The sequence below is a fragment of the Solanum dulcamara genome, chromosome 1, assembly GCF_947179165.1.
Source record: "Solanum dulcamara chromosome 1, daSolDulc1.2, whole genome shotgun sequence".
NCBI classification, from domain to species: Eukaryota; Viridiplantae; Streptophyta; class Magnoliopsida; order Solanales; family Solanaceae; genus Solanum; species Solanum dulcamara.
In genome coordinates, this window is record NC_077237.1 from 83,734,270 (window position 1) to 83,753,191 (window position 18,922).

Below are 18,922 nucleotides of genomic sequence, written 5' to 3' on the forward strand. Positions count from 1 at the left end.
ATTCGGGAATTTGAATGTGACAATCTAAGTTCTACAATCAATAGAGGCATAACAGACATAGAGCCAGTCCATGCCAAGGATCACGTCAAAATCAACCATGTCCAACTCAACTAGGTCGGCCAAGATATCCCTGTGATAAATGGACACAGTGCAATCTCTATAGACTCTCTCAGCTAAGACAGAATCACCGACAGGAGTGGCCACACTAAAAGGCTCAAGAAGACGTTCAGGAATTTTATTGAATTTACTAGCCACATAAGGAGTCACAAAAGATAGGGTGGCACCCGGATCCATCAATACATAACAATCAAAAGAAGAGACTCAAATCATACCCGTCACGACGTTTGGAGAGTTCTCCTGATCTTGGCAACTACCCATGGCATATAGGCGGTTTGTACCTCCACTCGTACCTGAAGTAGTGCCTCTCTGATTACCTCTAGCCGGCAGTGCGGTGGCAGAATGCTGGATGCTATTTCCCCCTGTTGGACACTCCCTCTGAAAATGGCCCATTTGGCCGCATTTATAACAACCAACCCTTCCCGCTCTGCATTCTACTAAGTTGAGCCTACCACACTTACTGCATGATGGCTTCCCCCTCGCACCTTGACTTACACTGGCCTGGGATTGATAACCCTGGGGCCTGAAATTCTGGCGGCCTTGTCCCTGCCGATCATACCTGTTCTGCGGCATTGGTGCACTGGCGGTAGATGAGGCATAGTTGGAAGGCCTCTTCTGGACGAAGGACCTGTTGCCCTTGCCTTGCCTCTGCTCATTATCATGGCCCGCTGATTTTGCCTTCTTGCTCAGGTGCTCTTCTCTGTCCTTTCTTTTCTCATCCTCCACCTGTTGAGCATATACCATTAGTCTCGAAATATCCATGTCCGAGATCAACAATGCTGCTTTGCACTCCTTCTTCACATGCCTCCCTAATACGGAGACGAACTTCCTCATCTTTGACCTCACATCAGGAATCATTTCTGGAGCATACCTGGACAGCTGGATGAACTTCAAGCCATACTCCTTAACTGTCATCCCCTCCTGTTTCAGATTAACAAATTCCTCCACCTTCGCTTCCCTCAATTCTCGGAGAAATAAGTGGTCAAGAAAAGCTCCCTCAAATTCATCCCACCTAGCAGGTTCAGCATCCTCGCCCCTACCTTGTTCCCATTGGTTATACCAAACGTTTGCCATATCTCTGAGTTGATAAGACACCAACTCAACTCCCTCAATTTCTGTAGCATGCATAGCTTTCAGAATCTTCCACATCTCATCAATAAAGTTTTGGGATCTTCATCGACCTTAGAACCCGTGAATGCAGGTGGATTCATCCTCAGAAAGTCTCTAATTCTAGTGGCAGCAGATGGCTCTTGGGAGCTAGAGCTAAGAGCCGGCGAACTCTGATTACCACTTCGGGCAGCCATTAGTTGCGTGAGCATTGCAATAGCCCCTTGAAACTCTGCCTCTGATGTGGGTGCAGGTGGGGTAGCTGGCACTTGGGGTGCCTCGGAGTATCTCGCAGGTCGGCCTCTAGCCCTTGCCGGGCGTGCCTCGGACTGGGGCATCCCGGCGTTATCAACATTCCTCTGGCTAGCAGTACGTTTTGGAGGCATTATCTGTAACGTACAAACGCACGAATTAGAAAGGAGTCTTGTAGAGTTTTAACTCTATCGCACGAAGTCAGAGTATGAAAAAAGTGAAATCATTCCTAATGTCCCTTAGCCTCTTGATTATAAGTGTGGTGCACAACACACCCATAAGCAAGACTCTACTTGTCACGCCTCGGGAGGGTACCCTAGACGTAACCGGCACCCGAATGCCATTTCTGACCTCCGAGAGAACCACCTGGTACAGTCACTCCTTCATTCAAGCACATTCTCTTAGCAGGAACTCAATTTAAAGAAATACTTTTCATAATATAAGGGCCGAAGGCCAAACATTTACAATCAAAAGAAGACAATAAAAATAGGACTCCTCAAGATGACCGCTCGACCTCCCACACTCCAGTCTATGAAGCCTCTACTCATGTCAAAAAGGTGCCAATGACAAGCCCATGGCTACCAACAATCTAAATAAAAGGAAGAACAACAAAACTGTACAAGAAGGCCCAATATCCTCCGGGAACTAGGAGGACTCGCCGACTGGCTGGAAGTGTATGTGGATCTTCAACGGAGCGCCGGTTGATGATCTCTAGTACCTGTCTCTGTATCATGAAACGATGCAGGCCAAATGGCGTCAGTACATGGAATGTACGAGTATGTAAAATGGCCGAATACAACGAACATCAAGGAAGAATAAATCAACTCGGGAGCTCAACTCAAAAGGGATGACAACTCAGTCAAATGTCCTAAGTCTAAACAAGGATATGATTTAGACTGGACCAATCATATACAATTCAACTCAATCTGACTCAGAGTACTATCAACACCTATTTGGGAGTTTCTCTTAACCGACAACCAACACTTACGAGCCAGTGAAGGTACAACGAAACGACGTCATTGTCACGCCCGTTCATACCTTGCCAGGGCATGAACGATGAACACTCATGGATCCAATCCAACCAGGTCCTATAATGTCAGGACAAAAGCTCTCGGGGAAGCATCCGACTTTAACGGTTCAATCCCCCCTACGTTTGGCAACACAGGTATTGGGTTCGAGTATGGACTATACTCTTGCCCAATTCGGTGCTCGATACTCCTCCCAAGACTCAATGCTCATAAAACTCCATCCAATCAACTCAATCAACTCATATCAACAAGTCTCATTACAACCTTGTCAACTCATCAACTCTATCACAATCAAATCTCTTCCAAGCATACTAATTGCTCAATCTCAATCATATCTTCAAAGAAAATTTAAATGCACATGTATAACATCATCTAGATATAATCAATCATTACCTTCATCCATTTGAGAAAATCCTCATGACTCACCACATCTTCAAGACTTCAAATCGACATTTTTATAATAGGCAACATTTTTAAGAAAATAATATACTTTATCAAATCTACATAATTAAGAAGATCAATAAAACATATTTAGCAACTCATTCCTTCATCATCTCATACTCACATAAGGGCTCATTTTAGGAACCTCTTAGCTCAACAACATTGGCACATAAATAATTAAATAAAATGGAGACAAAGCTCATTCAAACATGTACCATACCAAGAAACTTCATTTTCATGAATATCTAACCTCAAAACAAGAATAGGGCACATGGATGGACTCAACCCATGTTTTGGATAGCCTTACATACCTTAGTGAAGACTTGAAGAAAACCTTGTAGTTGGGTCTTCAATGGAGGACTCAAATCTTGAAGTTCTTGGACTCCTTTTTGGTTGGAAATGGAGAAGAAGAGAAGAGAGAAGGGAGAGGAGCTAGGGCTTTTCTTTAGAGAGAGAGTGGGGGCTGAATAAATGCCCCCAAAATACACAAGGCTTGTGTATATATAATTTGGGAAATTTCCCAAATTGCCCTTCCTCCAATTTCTGAAAATCAGGCAAAAACGCCCTTGGCGCGATAGTGGCGCGTCGCGCCCTTACAGCGCCAAGGCCAATTACGCCTAAAACCTGCACAACTTTTAGTGGCGCGTCGCGCCAGGGACCAAACTACTGAGGCATGTTTCTGGCGCGATAGTGGCGCGTCGCGCCCTTACAGCGCCAAAGCCATTTCCCCAGCAGTTGCAACCCAGGCCAAAAAATGAAATTCCTGTCGTGCTAGTTCGTCTTCGGATCGTCATATCTTTTGACTCCGAACTCCAAAATTTACGTTCTTGGTGGCGTTGGAAAGAAGAGTCGACGACCTTTAATTTGATAGGTCGTGGGCCACCCAGATTGACGTCCTTCAAAAGATAGGGTCGTTAAAAGTCGACCCTTACATGAACTCGTCCTAAACTTAGCCACGACGGATCTTTTGGACTTAGCTCGGTCCTAGGGGTTCTCAATGACCCCACATCACCTCCAACGCTCTTAAATTCCTCAGGGACTCATCTTAACTCGAGCACATACTTCGAAATAAATACGATGGGCCCCACACGTGTACAAAGAAAGCCCGAATCTTAGGAAGAAATTTTGAGGGGTGTTACACTATTAGACACAGCTTCATAGACTCCCTAGGACACTTGAACTCTGGGCTTTGATAAAATGTTTGTCACGCCCCGGGAGGGTACTCCAGACGTGACCGGCACTTGAAAGCCATTTCTGACCTTCAAGCGAACCACCTGATTTAGTCACCTCATCATTCAATCACACTCACCCAAAAGAGGGGTCAATCATAGCATACTATTCACATTTCAGGGCCGAAGGCCAAACATATTCAACCCAGCAAGACAAGAAAAAAATAGAACTCCTCAAAATAACAGTCCAACCTTCCCACACCCTAGTCTATGAAGCCTCTATCCAAGTCTAGAAGGTGCCAATGACAAGTCCATGGCTACCAACAATTAAAATAAAAGAAATGACAACAAAACTGTACAAGAAGGCTCAATATCCTCCGGGAACTAGGAGGACTCACCAACTAGCTGGAAGTGTGTGTGGATCTTCAACGGAGCGCCGGTTGATGATCTCTAGTACCTGCCTCTGCATCATGAAACGATGCAGGCCAAATGGCGTCAGTACATGGAATGTACGAGTATGTAAAATGGCCGGAGGAAACAACATCAAGAAGGCATCAATATCAACTTAGGATATTAACTCATATATATATACATAACCACTCACTCAAATGTCCTAAGTCCAACAAGAATAGTTTAGACAGGACTAACTCATAAGCCACTTAACTCAACTGACTCGGAGCACTATCAAGGCCTAAATGGGAGTTTCTCTTAACCGACAACCATCACCTATGAGTCGGTGATAGTACAACAATCAGACGTTGTTGCCACGTCCGTCCATACCTTGCCAGGGCATGAACGCCTCCCTAATCATAGATACCATCAATTAGTCAGGTCCTATCATTTTAGGACAGTAAAATAGGAAACATCCGACTTTAACGGTTCGATCCCATGGGAAGCATCCGACTTTAACGGTTCCATCCCTATCTACGTTGGCGGCGTAGTTTCTGGGGTTCGAGTATGGACTATACTCTTGCCCTCTTTGGTGCTCGATACTCCTCCCATGACTCTATGCTCATAAGACTCCCTCCAATCATCTCAAACAAGCCCTCACGGCTAGTCTCATGTGGAACATTTCCCACTTATCAACTCTATCCTCATTCTTAACTCAATTTGAGTCATGATGGCAAGTCTCATTTAGGACCTTATCCACTCCTCAATTCTATCCTCAAATCAACTCAATCAAGCCTCATTTACCCAAACATTTATGACATCTCCTCAAGATTCGGCACAACTCTATGACTTCAACTCAACAATTCAAGTAGAATAACACATTTAAGGAAATTGACTTAAGCAACATAGTCACATGGCTAAAGAGATCAACAAGACGTAACAACAAGTCATCTCCATCAACTCATAATAACATGAAGGATTTTAGGGACTTCTTAGCTCAACAACATCAACACATATAGCATCAAATAAATAGGAGACAAAGTTCATACAAACATAAACCATACCAAGAAACTCTATTTTCATGAACATCTAACTTCAAGGCAAGAGTAGGACACATAGGTGGACTCAACCCATGTTTTGGATAGCCTTACATACCTTAGTGAAGACTTGAAGAAAACCTTGTGGTTGGGTCTTCAATGGAGGACTCAAATCTTGAAGCTCTTGGACTCTTTTGTTAGAAATGGAGAAGAAGAAGAAGAGAAAGAGAGAGAAGCTCCTAGGACTTTTTAGAGAGAGAGTGGGGGCTGAAGAAAATGATCCCAAAATAGTCTAGGGTGATACATATATAATTTGGGGTAATTCCCAAATTGCCCCTTCTCAAAGTTCTGAAAAATAGGCAAAAATGCACCTGGCGCGATAGTGGCGCATCGCGCCATTGCAGCGCCAGGCCGAAATACGCCTAAAACCTGCACACCTCGTAGTGGCGCGCCGCGCCAGAGACCAAACTACTGAGGCATGTTTCTGGCGCGATAGTGGTGCGTCGCGCCCTTACAGTGCCAAGGCCATTCCCCCCAGCAGTTGCAACTCAGGCCAAAAATGAAATTCCTACCGTGCTAGCTCATCTTAGGATCGTCATATCTTTTGACTCCGAACTCCAAAATTTACGTTCTTGGTGGCGTTGGAAAGAAGACTCGACGACCTTTAATTTGATAGGTCGTGGGCCACCCAGATTGACGTCCTTCAAAAGATAGGGTCGTTAAAAGTCGACCCTTATACGAACTCATCCTGAACTTAGCCACGACGGATCTTTCGGACTTATCTCGATCCTAGGGTCCATGGTGACCCCACATCACCCCTAACACTGCTCAGTCCCTCAGAGACTCGTCTTAACTCACGAATATACTTCTAGATACTCGGGTTCGACCCCTCCCGAATACAAGAAGGGTCCGAATCTTTGGAAAATTTTTGAGGGGTGTTACATGATGAGTCCCCAAAAGATTTGCTAAATGAATGGAGAAATGATTGGATAGGATTACATGTTGTCATAAATACATATTTAAACTACTCTCGGAAAAATATGATTGGGGTTGATTGGATAATATGATTGGTCAAGAGGCTTGATTTGTGATAAAATTAATGATTTGACAAGGGTCCAAATGAGACTTGTCAATATGATTGGATTAAATTGATTGGATAGGGTTTTATGAGCATTGAGTCTTGGGAGGAGTATCGAGCACCGAATTGGGTAAGAGTAAGTAATAACTCAAATCCTATAACTACGTCGCCAAACGTGGGATGGGATTGGACCGTTAAAGTCGGATGTTTCCCAAATTACTGTCCTGAAATGATAGGACTTGATTGGTTATGGATCCATGATTTGTTGATTCGTTCTTACCCTGGCAAGGTATGAACGGACGTGGCAACAACGTCGGCTTGTTGTACTATCACTGGCTCATAAGTGATAGTTGTCGGATAAGAAAAACTCCCATGTAGGTCTTGATAGTACTCTGAGTCGGATTGGAATGGATTGGATTGGGTAGTATGTGATTGGTCTTTTCTAAATCATATTTTGTTTAGACTCAGGACATCTTGATGGAGTTGTTCCTTCTTCTAAGTTGAGATTCCGAGTTGATTTGATTCTACTTTGAGGTCTGTTTCATTTTGCCATTTTACATACTCGTACATTCCACGTACTAACGCCATTTGGCCTGCATCATTTCATGATGCAGAGACAGGTACTAGAGATCATCGATAGGCGTACCATTGAAGATCTATTCACTTCTAACTAGTTGGTGAGTCCTCTCTGTTTCTGGAGAATATCGCAGTTCTCTTTTCGGCTTTGAGTTAGTTTTCCTTTATTTTGATTTGTGGTAGCCATGACTCTGTCATTGGCACCTCTTATATTGTTGATAGAGACTTCATAGACTAGAGTGTGGATGATGTTGGATGGTTTCGTTTTGAGTAGTTTTGTTCTTACTAGTTGTTGACTGGATATATGGTTGGCCTTCGGTCGTAATTATGAATAGTATTCTTGTGAGTTGAGTTTTTCGCTGATAGAATATGACTGAATGGAAGAGTGATTGGACCAAGTGGTTCGCTTGAAGGCCAAAAATGGTTTTCGAGTGCCGGCCACGTCTAGGGTACCCTCCTGGGGCGTGACAGAAGATTCAAGCCTTTCATAATTTTCATCCAACACATCTATGGGGCATATGGAAGAACTCAATCCATATTTTAGGTTAGCCTTACATACCTGAAATGAAGATTGTCTCACCAAAATCAAAAACATGGCTTGAAGATTTTGAATCTTTGCTCTTCTTCTCCTTTGTAGTCTCTTCTCTCAAATCTCCTAAGGTGAAGAAGAGGAAAACTCTTTGGATCTTGTGATGGAACTGATATGAGGCAGAATTTTGCCCTAAAATGCATCTAAGATCATATATATATATATATATATATATATTATTAGGTAATTTTCCCAAGATGTTCCTACAAAATCTGGAAAACTAGACAAGTCTGTGGTACGGACTTGTCGCGCACCTTTTTGGTCGACAAATTTTTTTTTGGAAAAATTGGGCAAGTCCGCGACAGGTCCGCGTCGCGGACTTATCGCGCACCTCTCTGTTCGGCTGGGCATAACTTTTTACTCTGAACTCCAAAAAATGCAATCTTGATAGAGTTGGAAAGAAGACTCAAAGACCTTTAATTTGATAGGTTATGGTCCACCCAATTAGTTATATTATAGGAGATATGATCGTTTGAAGTTGACCCTTATATGAACTCAAACGAAAACTTAGCCGATAGAAATTCTTTGGACTCGGCTTGGTGTTAGAGATCCCTTATGACCCTAAAACACATCTAATACACTTAAATTACTTAGGAATTGATCCTAACTCATATATACAACTAGAAGTCACTGAGTTCGATCCTACATGCACGTGAAGAATGGTTAGAGTCTTGGCGGAAAAAAAATTGGGGTGTTACACATATTGTCTCCCCAAGCTTAAAGCAAGGATCAAGAAAAAATAACTTAGGGTTCTAAGTTTCTCAATCAAGCTTTCTTACCCCAAGCTTTCTTCCTCACTCTGTACATCTATGATTTCAGTTAGCAAGATTAAAACTAGGATTTTTACCCCAAAGTTCTATATGTTTGAAATTCTCTCTATATTCCTATTGTTTATTCTTATTTCATAATAGAGAATTTGATACTTCATATTATTAATGACATTTAATTGTTGTTTATGCTTAATATACCACATGAACCCTTTTAAGTTGAGAGTTATTTGAAAACCTTGACATACTATTTCCTATGCATTGTTTTCATGAGTAAGGTGAATTACAAGTCTTAAAGTAGTATTTCAGAAAGAGTTTCAAGAAAGCATGAATTGCTTCTAGTGCATTATTTACCGAAAGAAAAGCATAGTTAAGTTTGAAGAGAGCATGTCTTAGATTCGAGAAAGTACAATCAGTTTCGTAAAAGCATAGTATTTTAAAGCAAGTTCAGTATAATTATAAAGAAGCATTTTTGAATATTAACTCAACTCATAGATTATTAGTTTTCTCCTAAAGTGGGACCTTTTTCCTTAAGGGACATCATACACTTATTGACCATTATTGCATTGTGTTAGGACTAGTATTGAGCATCGAATTGGATAAGGATTCAGGTAATCCAAACCCCAAAACCGGCCTCCAGCGTAGGATAGGATCGTATTATTTGTTCGGGCGACCTCAGAAAGTCCCTGGTAAGGGCTTAGAGATTGGATCCATAGTTCAGTTTGTTCTTTACCTTGGCAAGGTATTGAATGACTCTGACAATATGCGTAAGACATTGTATTATCACAATCCTCAAAGTGATGGTTGTCGGTTAGAGAAACTCCCCAAGAAAAGTTACTTATATTATTTTCAGTATTTGCTACTATTGGATTCTTTTTCAGTTGTAAAGCTTGGTTGTTAAAATACACATGCATGCTTCACTTTTAAATTAGCTATTTTACATTTTACTTTCAAATTTACTCTTATCGGTTCAGTATATTTAGTTTAACCTGTTATTTCACTCAACTATTTTACATACTATACATTTGAAAAAGATAGGCTTAGAAATGAGTAAAGATATGAAACGATAAAACCATGCATAATCTATTTTCAAAGTAAGATACTATAAATACCTATATTATAATCCAGCATAATCTGTTTGCAAATCAAACGATCCTTAGGTTTTTGGGTTCAATTTCAAGAAAGGAATTGACAATGTGGCTAAATGACACCTAATCAGAATAATCACAGCCATGTCAATCTCCTCACAAGCAACAAAAAGAAGAATAGCGGAACAACTATACTAGTAGTACCGCAACCTCTAAGTTTAGAACAATGCCATAATGATTTAGTCGAGGCCCAATGTGGGTAATTGGACACCGATAGAGAATTTAAAAAAAGCTTATCTACAATGTGACTTTAGTTTGAGACTCAATTGTTCTGCATTTCTACAAAGTTTCTTGAATTGTGAAATTCCTGCATCTGTTTTCATTCCTCAACCACTACAATCGAATATCAAACACACAAACCTTGTTTGCAAAAGAAGCTGCAACCTTGTTGCCTTCCTTGTTCCAACACACTTCAAAAAAACCGCCATCGCCATTGTAAGTTTTTACAATCTTGGCTTCCTTCACTGACCATATATTCATGCACTTATCCAATGACCCACTTGCCAAGTATTCACCGTTCGGACTAAATGCAACAGAGTAAATAGGTTCCCTGGATTCAAAATGGAAGAGAAACTACTCAGTTAAGAACAAAAACATTCAACAAGAACGATACAAAGATTTGATGATCTAAAAGAAAGATACAAAGTTACCTCATTCTTACTCCACTCTCTCCCATCCCCCTACATCTCCACCCAAATAAAAGGAATAGGTATCGATAGTTCAATTGAGTATGGTTTAAACAAACCCCATAATACTCGAGACTGTCATTTGACAGTTACAAAGTGTAATTTTATTAAGTGACTTAATATTTCCTGTGTCCGTTCCAAGTAGACATAATGAGTTCACATCCATTACCTGTGACTGTTCAAGCTGTGAAGAAGGCGCCCTAGTTCAACATCCCATAGCTTCACGGTAGAGTCATTTGAAGCACTACACAGACAAACAATAAAACAAAACCAATAAGCTCAAAGAACTAAATGGTTAGGTGCAATACATTAGATCTCTTTCTGGAGTCAGCCCACACCAAGAATCCATTTGCTGGACGGTTAAAGTGAAACTGTATCTCTCTGGATTATTTTTACTCGCAAGGGTTATTACAGGCCAGATTGCAATCCTTCCAAAATTTGAAACTCAACTCTTGGGACTTTAAAGATCATTGGGGCTTTAAGAGAAAACAGAGAAAAAAAATACAAATATATGTGTTTAGTTCAAGACTAATAATTATAATTTATAAGTATGAACAAAAATATATGGACAAAGAAATTGAATTTTTTTTTACGATAAAATGAAATATCAGTTGTTTATGGTGCCTCTTTAGGAGACACTCATTGGCAAGGAAAAGTATGTCTTAGAGCCATCAAGATGACACTGAAACCGCAGATTAAGCAACTCGAATTACTCACCACATTTTGAGCTCGCTTCAAGGCTTAAAAGCGCCTTTGACAACAGTGTACCAGAAAAAGAAGAAAAAACTTCAGAGGTAAGTCATCCCCAATGCACCCAAGGCAGTAAACTAGCGAGCAGTGAAGTGAGTGAAGATCATGGAGACTAAAACGGACAATTTTCTTTTGGTGATTTCTTCCTATTTGCCTAAACCTTCGTAGTCAGAGTAACCGGTACATGAGTGGGTGAGAGGTAGCAGGTACCTAGTGAAACAGTAAAGGTTTTGGCCTAGTGGAAGGTAAATCCATCAGGAGAGGAAGGGATGGCATTGCCAATCTTTGTTCTTTTGGGATGTCTGTGTGTTTGGGAGGGGAGGGTTGGGCACCAGAATCAAGGACATCGGAAAAAATTTGCCTAGAAAAATGTAACTACCAAGTAGCAGGTACCATCCTTTCCTACCCCCTACAGTTGCTATATGGTAAACAAGATTGATTCAACTAGAAGCCTAAAGTGCAAAAAGAGCAGGAGCTTGAAAGGACAACAAAAATAGTGTCATATAAAATGGAATGGTGAAAGTGTTTTCTTATAAACAGTGAAAACTGTGTCTGGCAAAATATAGAACCTTTATCGCTTAGCTATGAACAATGATCCAATCATAATCTATGACACGGATGTTAATATATAATCGAGAACCTTGTGCTACCATCACATGTGACAGAATTCTGTAAACATGACAGGTAGCAATAGATAGAATACCTTGCCAGCAACAACTGTTTATTCGGATTGCTTGTACCAGCGCCAGTTGGACTCCATTTGATGGTATATATCTCCTAAAAACAACATAATAGTCAGCAGCTGATGTCTGATTTGATTAAATGAATAAATAAAGACCACAAAGAAGTTATATGTGATACTTTGTGATGTTCTCTGAAATCATGCAAGCAGACATCCTGTTTCATGCTCCATATCTGCACAGAAACAATGAATTATCCACCAATTTTATTTATACAACATATTCAAATTCAACTTCCTCTAACTGGACTTCTGTAATTTATAGACTCCCTTGGCACTATTGATTCGAAGTTTAGGAATCTAGGCAGTGCAGATTTCTTTTTCTGTTAACTGAGATATCTCTGAGGGCCAGTGGCACACTGTACCGCCTCTCTACCCTATTCCATTGAAATATATCAAGCTTATGTCTGCGGCATGGTTCGAAACGTGACGTGCACCTAACCCACATCATGATTTTTGCTCTTACCCCAAACCAAATGTGAAACTAAGAGCTTGTATAGTATCAATAAACAAATTAACGTGCTATCTGCCAAACCTAATTAAGCTGATCTTGCTTTTGGAGCAACAATTGCAAGTTCCTCAACTGTCTACTCTAGCTGCTGCGTCTGTTCTTTTTTTCCGGATACTTTACTTGGTTTAGAAGAACAAGGTAGGAATTACCTTAACAGTCGAATCATCAGAGCATGAAGCCAGCAAGGAACCTGAGGGGTCCCACTTGATAGCATTGATTTCATTCTGCAATGGCGAAGTCATCAACTCTTTAAGACTATTCACAAAGGATACATCAATGTTCCAATCAAGCATAGCATGCTAAACTTCAGTGTTCAAACAGTTTCATATGGAAAAGTACATAAAACATTTCAAACTGGAATTGTTATCATTAAAAAAAATGAGACAGTAAAAGCATGATTATTTGAGATGTTTTCGTGTGTTGTAAATCAGTGCCTTATTTTATTTGATCAAACAAAATACAGTGAGATTGAGTCTTTAACCCCAGCTGTTTTGAATGACAACATTAGACCAATTGTTTTGTGACCAAGAAAATGAATTATTTAGCACATCATCAAAGAGATAAAAGAGGAAATGTACACTGGTCAGCTTCAACCCTCCAATAGCAACCAAATATAAATTAAAGAGATTTTCCCACAAAAAGCAACAACTGGGCCATACCTGATGTCCTGAGAATGTTTTGACTGCTTTATTCTCCCCAACTTTACAAACGTAAATCATCTTATCAGCGGAGCTTGTCGCGAAAGAATCATTGTTTCGCCAAGCAACATCGAGTGATGGACCTGAATGGGGTTGTATAACAACAGTGAGAAAATATGCAAAAAAAAACAAACAAAATCTATCCCTGCCAAGATGAGGTAAAATATAAAGCAAAACTAAGACAAAATAAGGGAAACAAAACACCTGAATGAAAATCAAGCTGCTTCGATTCTCCAGACTTCACATTCCAAACAACGACAGTTGTGTCAATACTACCGCTAAGGAGATAATCACCTTGCTTGTTCCATTTCAAAGAGATGATTGGCCCTTTATGTTTCTTAAGAGTACTAACCAATTCCCCTGGATGAAAAGGCAGTTAGGATTGGTCATGGATTGCAGCAAGAGAAAACAATCCTGTTTAATGACTCAATGACAACACGAGTATTTGAACAACTGCAAGACTGGATAATGCCAATTAATGAAAAGGCTAAAGCAAAGAGATTCTATGGAAACAATGGGAAGGAGTCAACATTCTTGAAAAGAAAAAAAAATCCCCAGCCTGGGAAGCTAAAGAAATACAATTGAAAATATCAGTTAAATGCTTCTGAGTACAATTATCGCGTGGGTCAGCTGATTCTCTTTAGCAATTTCCCAACAAGAATGGATTGTTTCTTGGTGCCTTTTAGTTCCAATTAGATAAACAATACATGAAAAGTGGTGGCATTATCCAAAGAACAAACATATTTCCAGAACCATACTTTTCCAATGGCCAATTTATTCATTCAATCTTCAAAACAAGTTTTTCCTCCATGCCCCTTACCAGATCGGTTCCAGATTTTGGCTTGGCCATCGTAAGAACCTGTCGCAAGCAGGGTACCCTCTCTCTGTACAAGAAGAAGTCATAAATACAAGATCGACTAATAACAAAAAAATCAAATTGGTAACCAAAAGCAATGCAGTCGAATTTCAGAAAGTCCAAGTATAGATCAACGAAAGTCAGCCCAAAATAAGCGGTAGAAAACTCACATTCCAATCAAGTGATGTAACATCATTTTTTTTCTCAGTTGCTCGACTTTCCAAATGCTTCAAAACCACAACATTTGGAGGCCTCCTTTGGATAGTAGAATTACATGGACCATCTCCAATAGTCCAAATTCTAGCAGTAGAGTCTCCAGACCTGACGTGATATTACACATGGTTAGCTATAAGAGACAAGGTTCCTTTGACGAGTCTAAAACTACTCTCAACCTTTCAACTAAGGAAAAACCACTTCAAAGAATTTGACCTTTTAGAAAAAAACATATTGGAAAGTAGGGGGCTAGGGGCAATAGAAGTAAGATTATGAACATGAGTTGATTCACAGACGAGAGAAACAAAAGAAAGAAATGGTACTAATGCTTACCCAGACGCAAGAAGTGACCTTTCTGGGCTCCACGCACAGACAAAAACCTGGCATGAGTTTAGGAACAACAGAAAATTGTAACGTTAATAAAGAAGACAGAAAAGAGGACAAATATCGGATCACCTATTGAGAAATCATGGCGGACTATAAAGAATTGTATAGACATGCGTTCAAACCTCAGATGTATGTCCTTCCAAAACTATTACATCACTACTGGGAATTTCACATGGCAAATAGGTTGAGACTGTGCTGATATCCATAGGCTCCAAATCTATCTTGCAACAAAAGCAAAACTTAGTGTCACAATACCAACAAAGAAATGTGTAGAAGTATCAGCTACATGCTCAAAAAATCCTACATTTATAATGCTCATACGAGTAGCAAATTAGCTGCAATGGGAATGTATTACCTCCAGCTTTTCCATTTTCCTCATGTCCGGCAGCCTCTTTTTGTCCACTCTGTTTCGAATCTATAATATCCTCGCGCGGTTTTTCTTTGTCATTGTGCTTTTCTTTCTCCTTGTTCTTTTCACTCCTTTCTCTATTCCATTCACGCCCTTTTTTCTTCTGTTGTTTCTCCTTTTCCATTTCTCTTGCAGGTTCTCGTTTGTGGTCCCTCTTATGGTCAGTATTCGCCTTATCCTTCCGCCTAGGTTTATCTTTCTGAAGCTTCTCCTTTTTCTCTTTTATTATAGTTTGCAGCTCATATACATTCTTTGTAATAAGATCCAAAGGTTCTAGAAACTTGAAGTCTTCATCCATATCGGTTTCATCCTGCATTCCTTAGTTATTATTTGTTAGTTCAGAGTTATCAAAAGAGCTAAATTTCAGATATAAAAATCAGAATATCATAATGCTTGCATTACATTGCTCCAATTTGTTTCCAGTTCAAGATACTGAATACCCTTTTGCACAAATTTAACAAGAGCACCAGGAGGAACTAGATTTCCATCCATTGTGCTCTTATCCATCCCTGCCTCGTATCCAAAAGTAAATGTCGAATGTGAGAATCCTGAAAAAATATATCAGCAAAACCAGTAGACTGATTAAATACTACTGTACTAGTCCATCACGATCAAAGTCAAGGTGTCAGCCAGCCTATTAGCAAATCATATTCAATGAAGCAACATTGTTCATAGCTACGCACTAAAGTATGAGGAGGGTCGGATGTAGGCAGACCTTAACCCCTACCTTTGAGGTAGAGAGGTTGTTTCAGATAGACCCTTGGCTCAGAAGAACGCTTATGCACTAGAATGGTTACAGGAAAATGTTTACTTTGCCGAATTTAACTTGTCTAACAACAACTACATGACCAGTGGGATCTAGGGAGTGTGAATCGCCGAGGTTATAAAGACCATTGTTTGTGAATCACCGGCGGCGTAATCAGACATATAGACTAGGCTTCTACTACTACTCCCTCTGATATATATAGGGAGACACGATATTAATATATGAGACGTTAGAATTAGAAATATTTTCGTTCCAAAAGGCATTTTGAATCGAAGTGTTGACTGTTAAATCACTAATGTACCCTCCAGCTCCACCGACTACTTCCTCATAGGCAAGATTTGTAAGTTAAACCTATGTAATCCTATCTAAAAATGGAAAGACTGATTTAGAATTTAAATGAATTCAAAATTTATTATTTTAGTGAATGAATGAATCAAAACTATTTAATTCAGATGAAAACTTTGAGGTCTGTTTTCGATAAATCCTTGGCTCATAAGAATGCTTATGCACTAGAATGGCTATAGAAAAATGTTTACTTTGCAGAATTCGACATCATCTAACAACAACAGGTTGCTCGGTTCAAATAAATCATATCAAAGCAATTAAACTCAAATTCTCTGTAAATTGAATTACCTGATTCATGGAGGTAACGGAAAATAATGTAATTCAGAAAGTCAGAGGTTAAAGATGCCATTGCTGTGAATTGTCGGCGGCTTAAGGTAAACAGGGATATGGTCTACTGCTCCCTCTTATATATATATAGAAGGAAAAAAGATGGTAAGTGGGAATTTTGGGAGACACATTTATATATGATGATATACGTTAGAATTAGAAATGTTTTCCTTCCAAAAAAGGCATTTCAAATCAAGTGTTGACTGTTCAATGACTAAACTACCCTTCAGCCTCCAACAAAAAAAAAATATTTTTTAAAACACTAACACCTGGTTAAAACAAAAATTATGTTGGCAAGAGTTGCATTGTTATATTTATTTAATCCTATCTAGCTACATATAATTACCAATTGACATCATTTTGAAAAACTTTGATTTTGATTACTGCTTCTTAAATTTTGTTAGTTTCTTTTTCAAATACTAATTAATTTGAATTCATATTATGTGGGGGTCTAACTTTGGTTGATATTTCCTTCAAGCTAAGATAGTTTTTTAAACAAATTTTAAAGCGACATAAAATAAATTATAATCACAAATAAAATAAGAAGAAACATAATTTTATTAATAAGGATTGTCGGTATAAATCTATTTATTCCTTGATTCTTCTCTTCTAAGATTTCTCCATGATTCGAGGATCGTTAGTGGCGTAAGATGTGAACCTCCTTGAGATTTATTTGATTTACATGAAGATATTTTGTGGATCTTCTTGAAATATTTGGTTGTCAAAAAGAGTTCGGCCACATCTTGATTTGATCTTTATGAATATCCAAATAGTTTATGGAATATTTGAGATGCCTCTTTAAGGAAATATAGTACTCTTTATATATAAGCACAAGTTAGGGTTTAGAGTAGAGTAGCATCCAAGAACCCTAACTCAAATTAAACATGTCTTGTAGTCTTCCATCATTGCAACTTTGTGGCTTCGGATTTGCAGATTTGATATGAGAGACAAGGGATGAATGACAGATTTGGCCCCATTAGGCATGTCAATTTGTTTGCAACAAATTTTAAAGTGATAGAAAATAATTTACAATCACAAATAAATACGAAGAAATATAATTTTATTGATAAAATAATGTGGATACAAATATGTTTATCCCTCAATTCTTCTCTTTTAAGATTTCTTCGTAATTTGAGGGATGCTAGTGGTGTATTTCTCAAACTAGGATGATTTGGACTTGATCTCCACGAAAGAATTTGTTCATATTCTTGAAGTATTTGATTGTCAAGAAGGGTCTGGCGTATCGTGATCTCTGAATATCCCAAGAGTTTATGGGATATTCGAGCTGCCTCTTCAAGGAAATATATATTATTTTTTATATGCATGAACTAGGGTTTAGGTTTGGGTGGAGTAGCCTTCAAGAACCCTAACTAGAATTGAACACATCTTATAGAGTACTACAAAATTTCGATATCTACAAATAGACCCTATCAAAAATTAGTTTCGAATTTATTTTCCATTCATCTCAACGCGGTAAACTGGTCTTTGTTGAGATGATGATAAGCCATCATCAATTTTATAGTATATCTAACCTCAACCCCTCTTTTTGTACCATTATTTTCTTTGCATGGAACTTGACTCTTCACAATTCCTAAAGGCATTAGGAAAAGAATTAATTAGACAACATAATAATTTTCAATTGATAGAAAAATCTATCAAGATCTAAAACAAAGGATATTACTGTCTCCCAGAGTCTTTTATTTTGTATGTCTTGTGTTTTGAATTCTCTTCACATATTTCCATCACGTTTTTCTCTTCAAGACTGATTCAGAAATCAAACTAGATGTTTAAATTTGGTAATATATCACAACATAGTCAATTTAATGAATTTGAAATTTATTATTATGTTAGTGGATGAATAGAGCAAAACTATTTAATTCAGATGAATCAATAAATTAAGGATAAAAAATAGTTTGAGTCATATATTTACACTAACTCATATTAATTTACTATAGTTGTCAAAAATTAAGGTTATAATTTCAATTAATTCACTATAATCTAGTGATAAAATGGTAAATGAAAACACGTCTCAGTGTTGAAAACATCAAGAGCAGGTATATTTTACCCTAAGCTATATACGAAATTCTCCTATGTTGCGTATTGGTCGGTTCGACTTATCAATTATCGATCTGTAAATATACTAGATCTTTATATCATTAAAATATTGATTTATTAGTTATTGATCATTATCAATTCGATTATCGATGTAATTACTAAAATTTCACACCAAAAAAGAGATCAATAAAAATCACTTATTAGTATCAACAACTCCCAGAAGAATGGAGCTTACTAATTCTCAACTAAGATGACCCCCTAAGCAAAGGTAGATCAGGACCTCTATCTGAACTTGCAACACAATATATAGTGTATCTAGTCAACGGAAAGTCAGTACGAATAAGTATGTACTACTCCCTCTATTTCATATTAACTAAATTTCTATAGTTTTTTTCATTGTTCAAAATAATTGAATTGTTCAAAGTTCAAGAGAAATGTTAGAATCCTTTTTCATGTTTACCATTTCCATAAATGAAGTTTT

The 18,922-nt window shown here is 38.6% G+C and overlaps 1 protein-coding gene across 1 annotated transcript; it reads right to left on the minus strand.

Moving 5' to 3' along the window:
- Positions 1–9,714: 9,714 nt before the first annotated feature.
- Positions 9,715–16,408, minus strand: LOC129889952 (WD40 repeat-containing protein HOS15-like). Its single transcript, XM_055965438.1, has 14 exons — positions 16,348–16,408; positions 15,351–15,496; positions 14,895–15,258; positions 14,662–14,756; positions 14,486–14,532; positions 14,110–14,260; positions 13,904–13,967; positions 13,288–13,443; positions 13,045–13,166; positions 12,535–12,609; positions 11,997–12,050; positions 11,839–11,912; positions 10,555–10,629; positions 9,715–10,249 (listed from the first exon to the last, which is right to left on the minus strand). Exons 1-14 carry the CDS (start codon positions 16,406–16,408, stop codon positions 10,033–10,035), a joined length of 1,701 nt encoding a protein of 566 aa, XP_055821413.1. The 3' UTR covers positions 9,715–10,032.
- Between the last annotated feature and the right edge of the window lie 2,514 nt (positions 16,409–18,922).

Bases quoted from the DNA above. Each gene is read 5' to 3' on its own strand.
- LOC129889952 (XM_055965438.1), bottom strand. From the start codon at position 16,408: ATGGCATCTTTAACCTCTGACTTTCTGAATTACATTATTTTCCGTTAC. The intron at 15,497-16,347 runs GTAATTCAATTT...ATATTTTTTCAG, and splicing joins CCGTTACCTCCATGAATCAG to GATTCTCACATTCGACATTT. The intron at 14,757-14,894 runs GTAATACATTCC...GTTGCAAGATAG, and splicing joins GGAAAATGGAAAAGCTGGAG to ATTTGGAGCCTATGGATATC.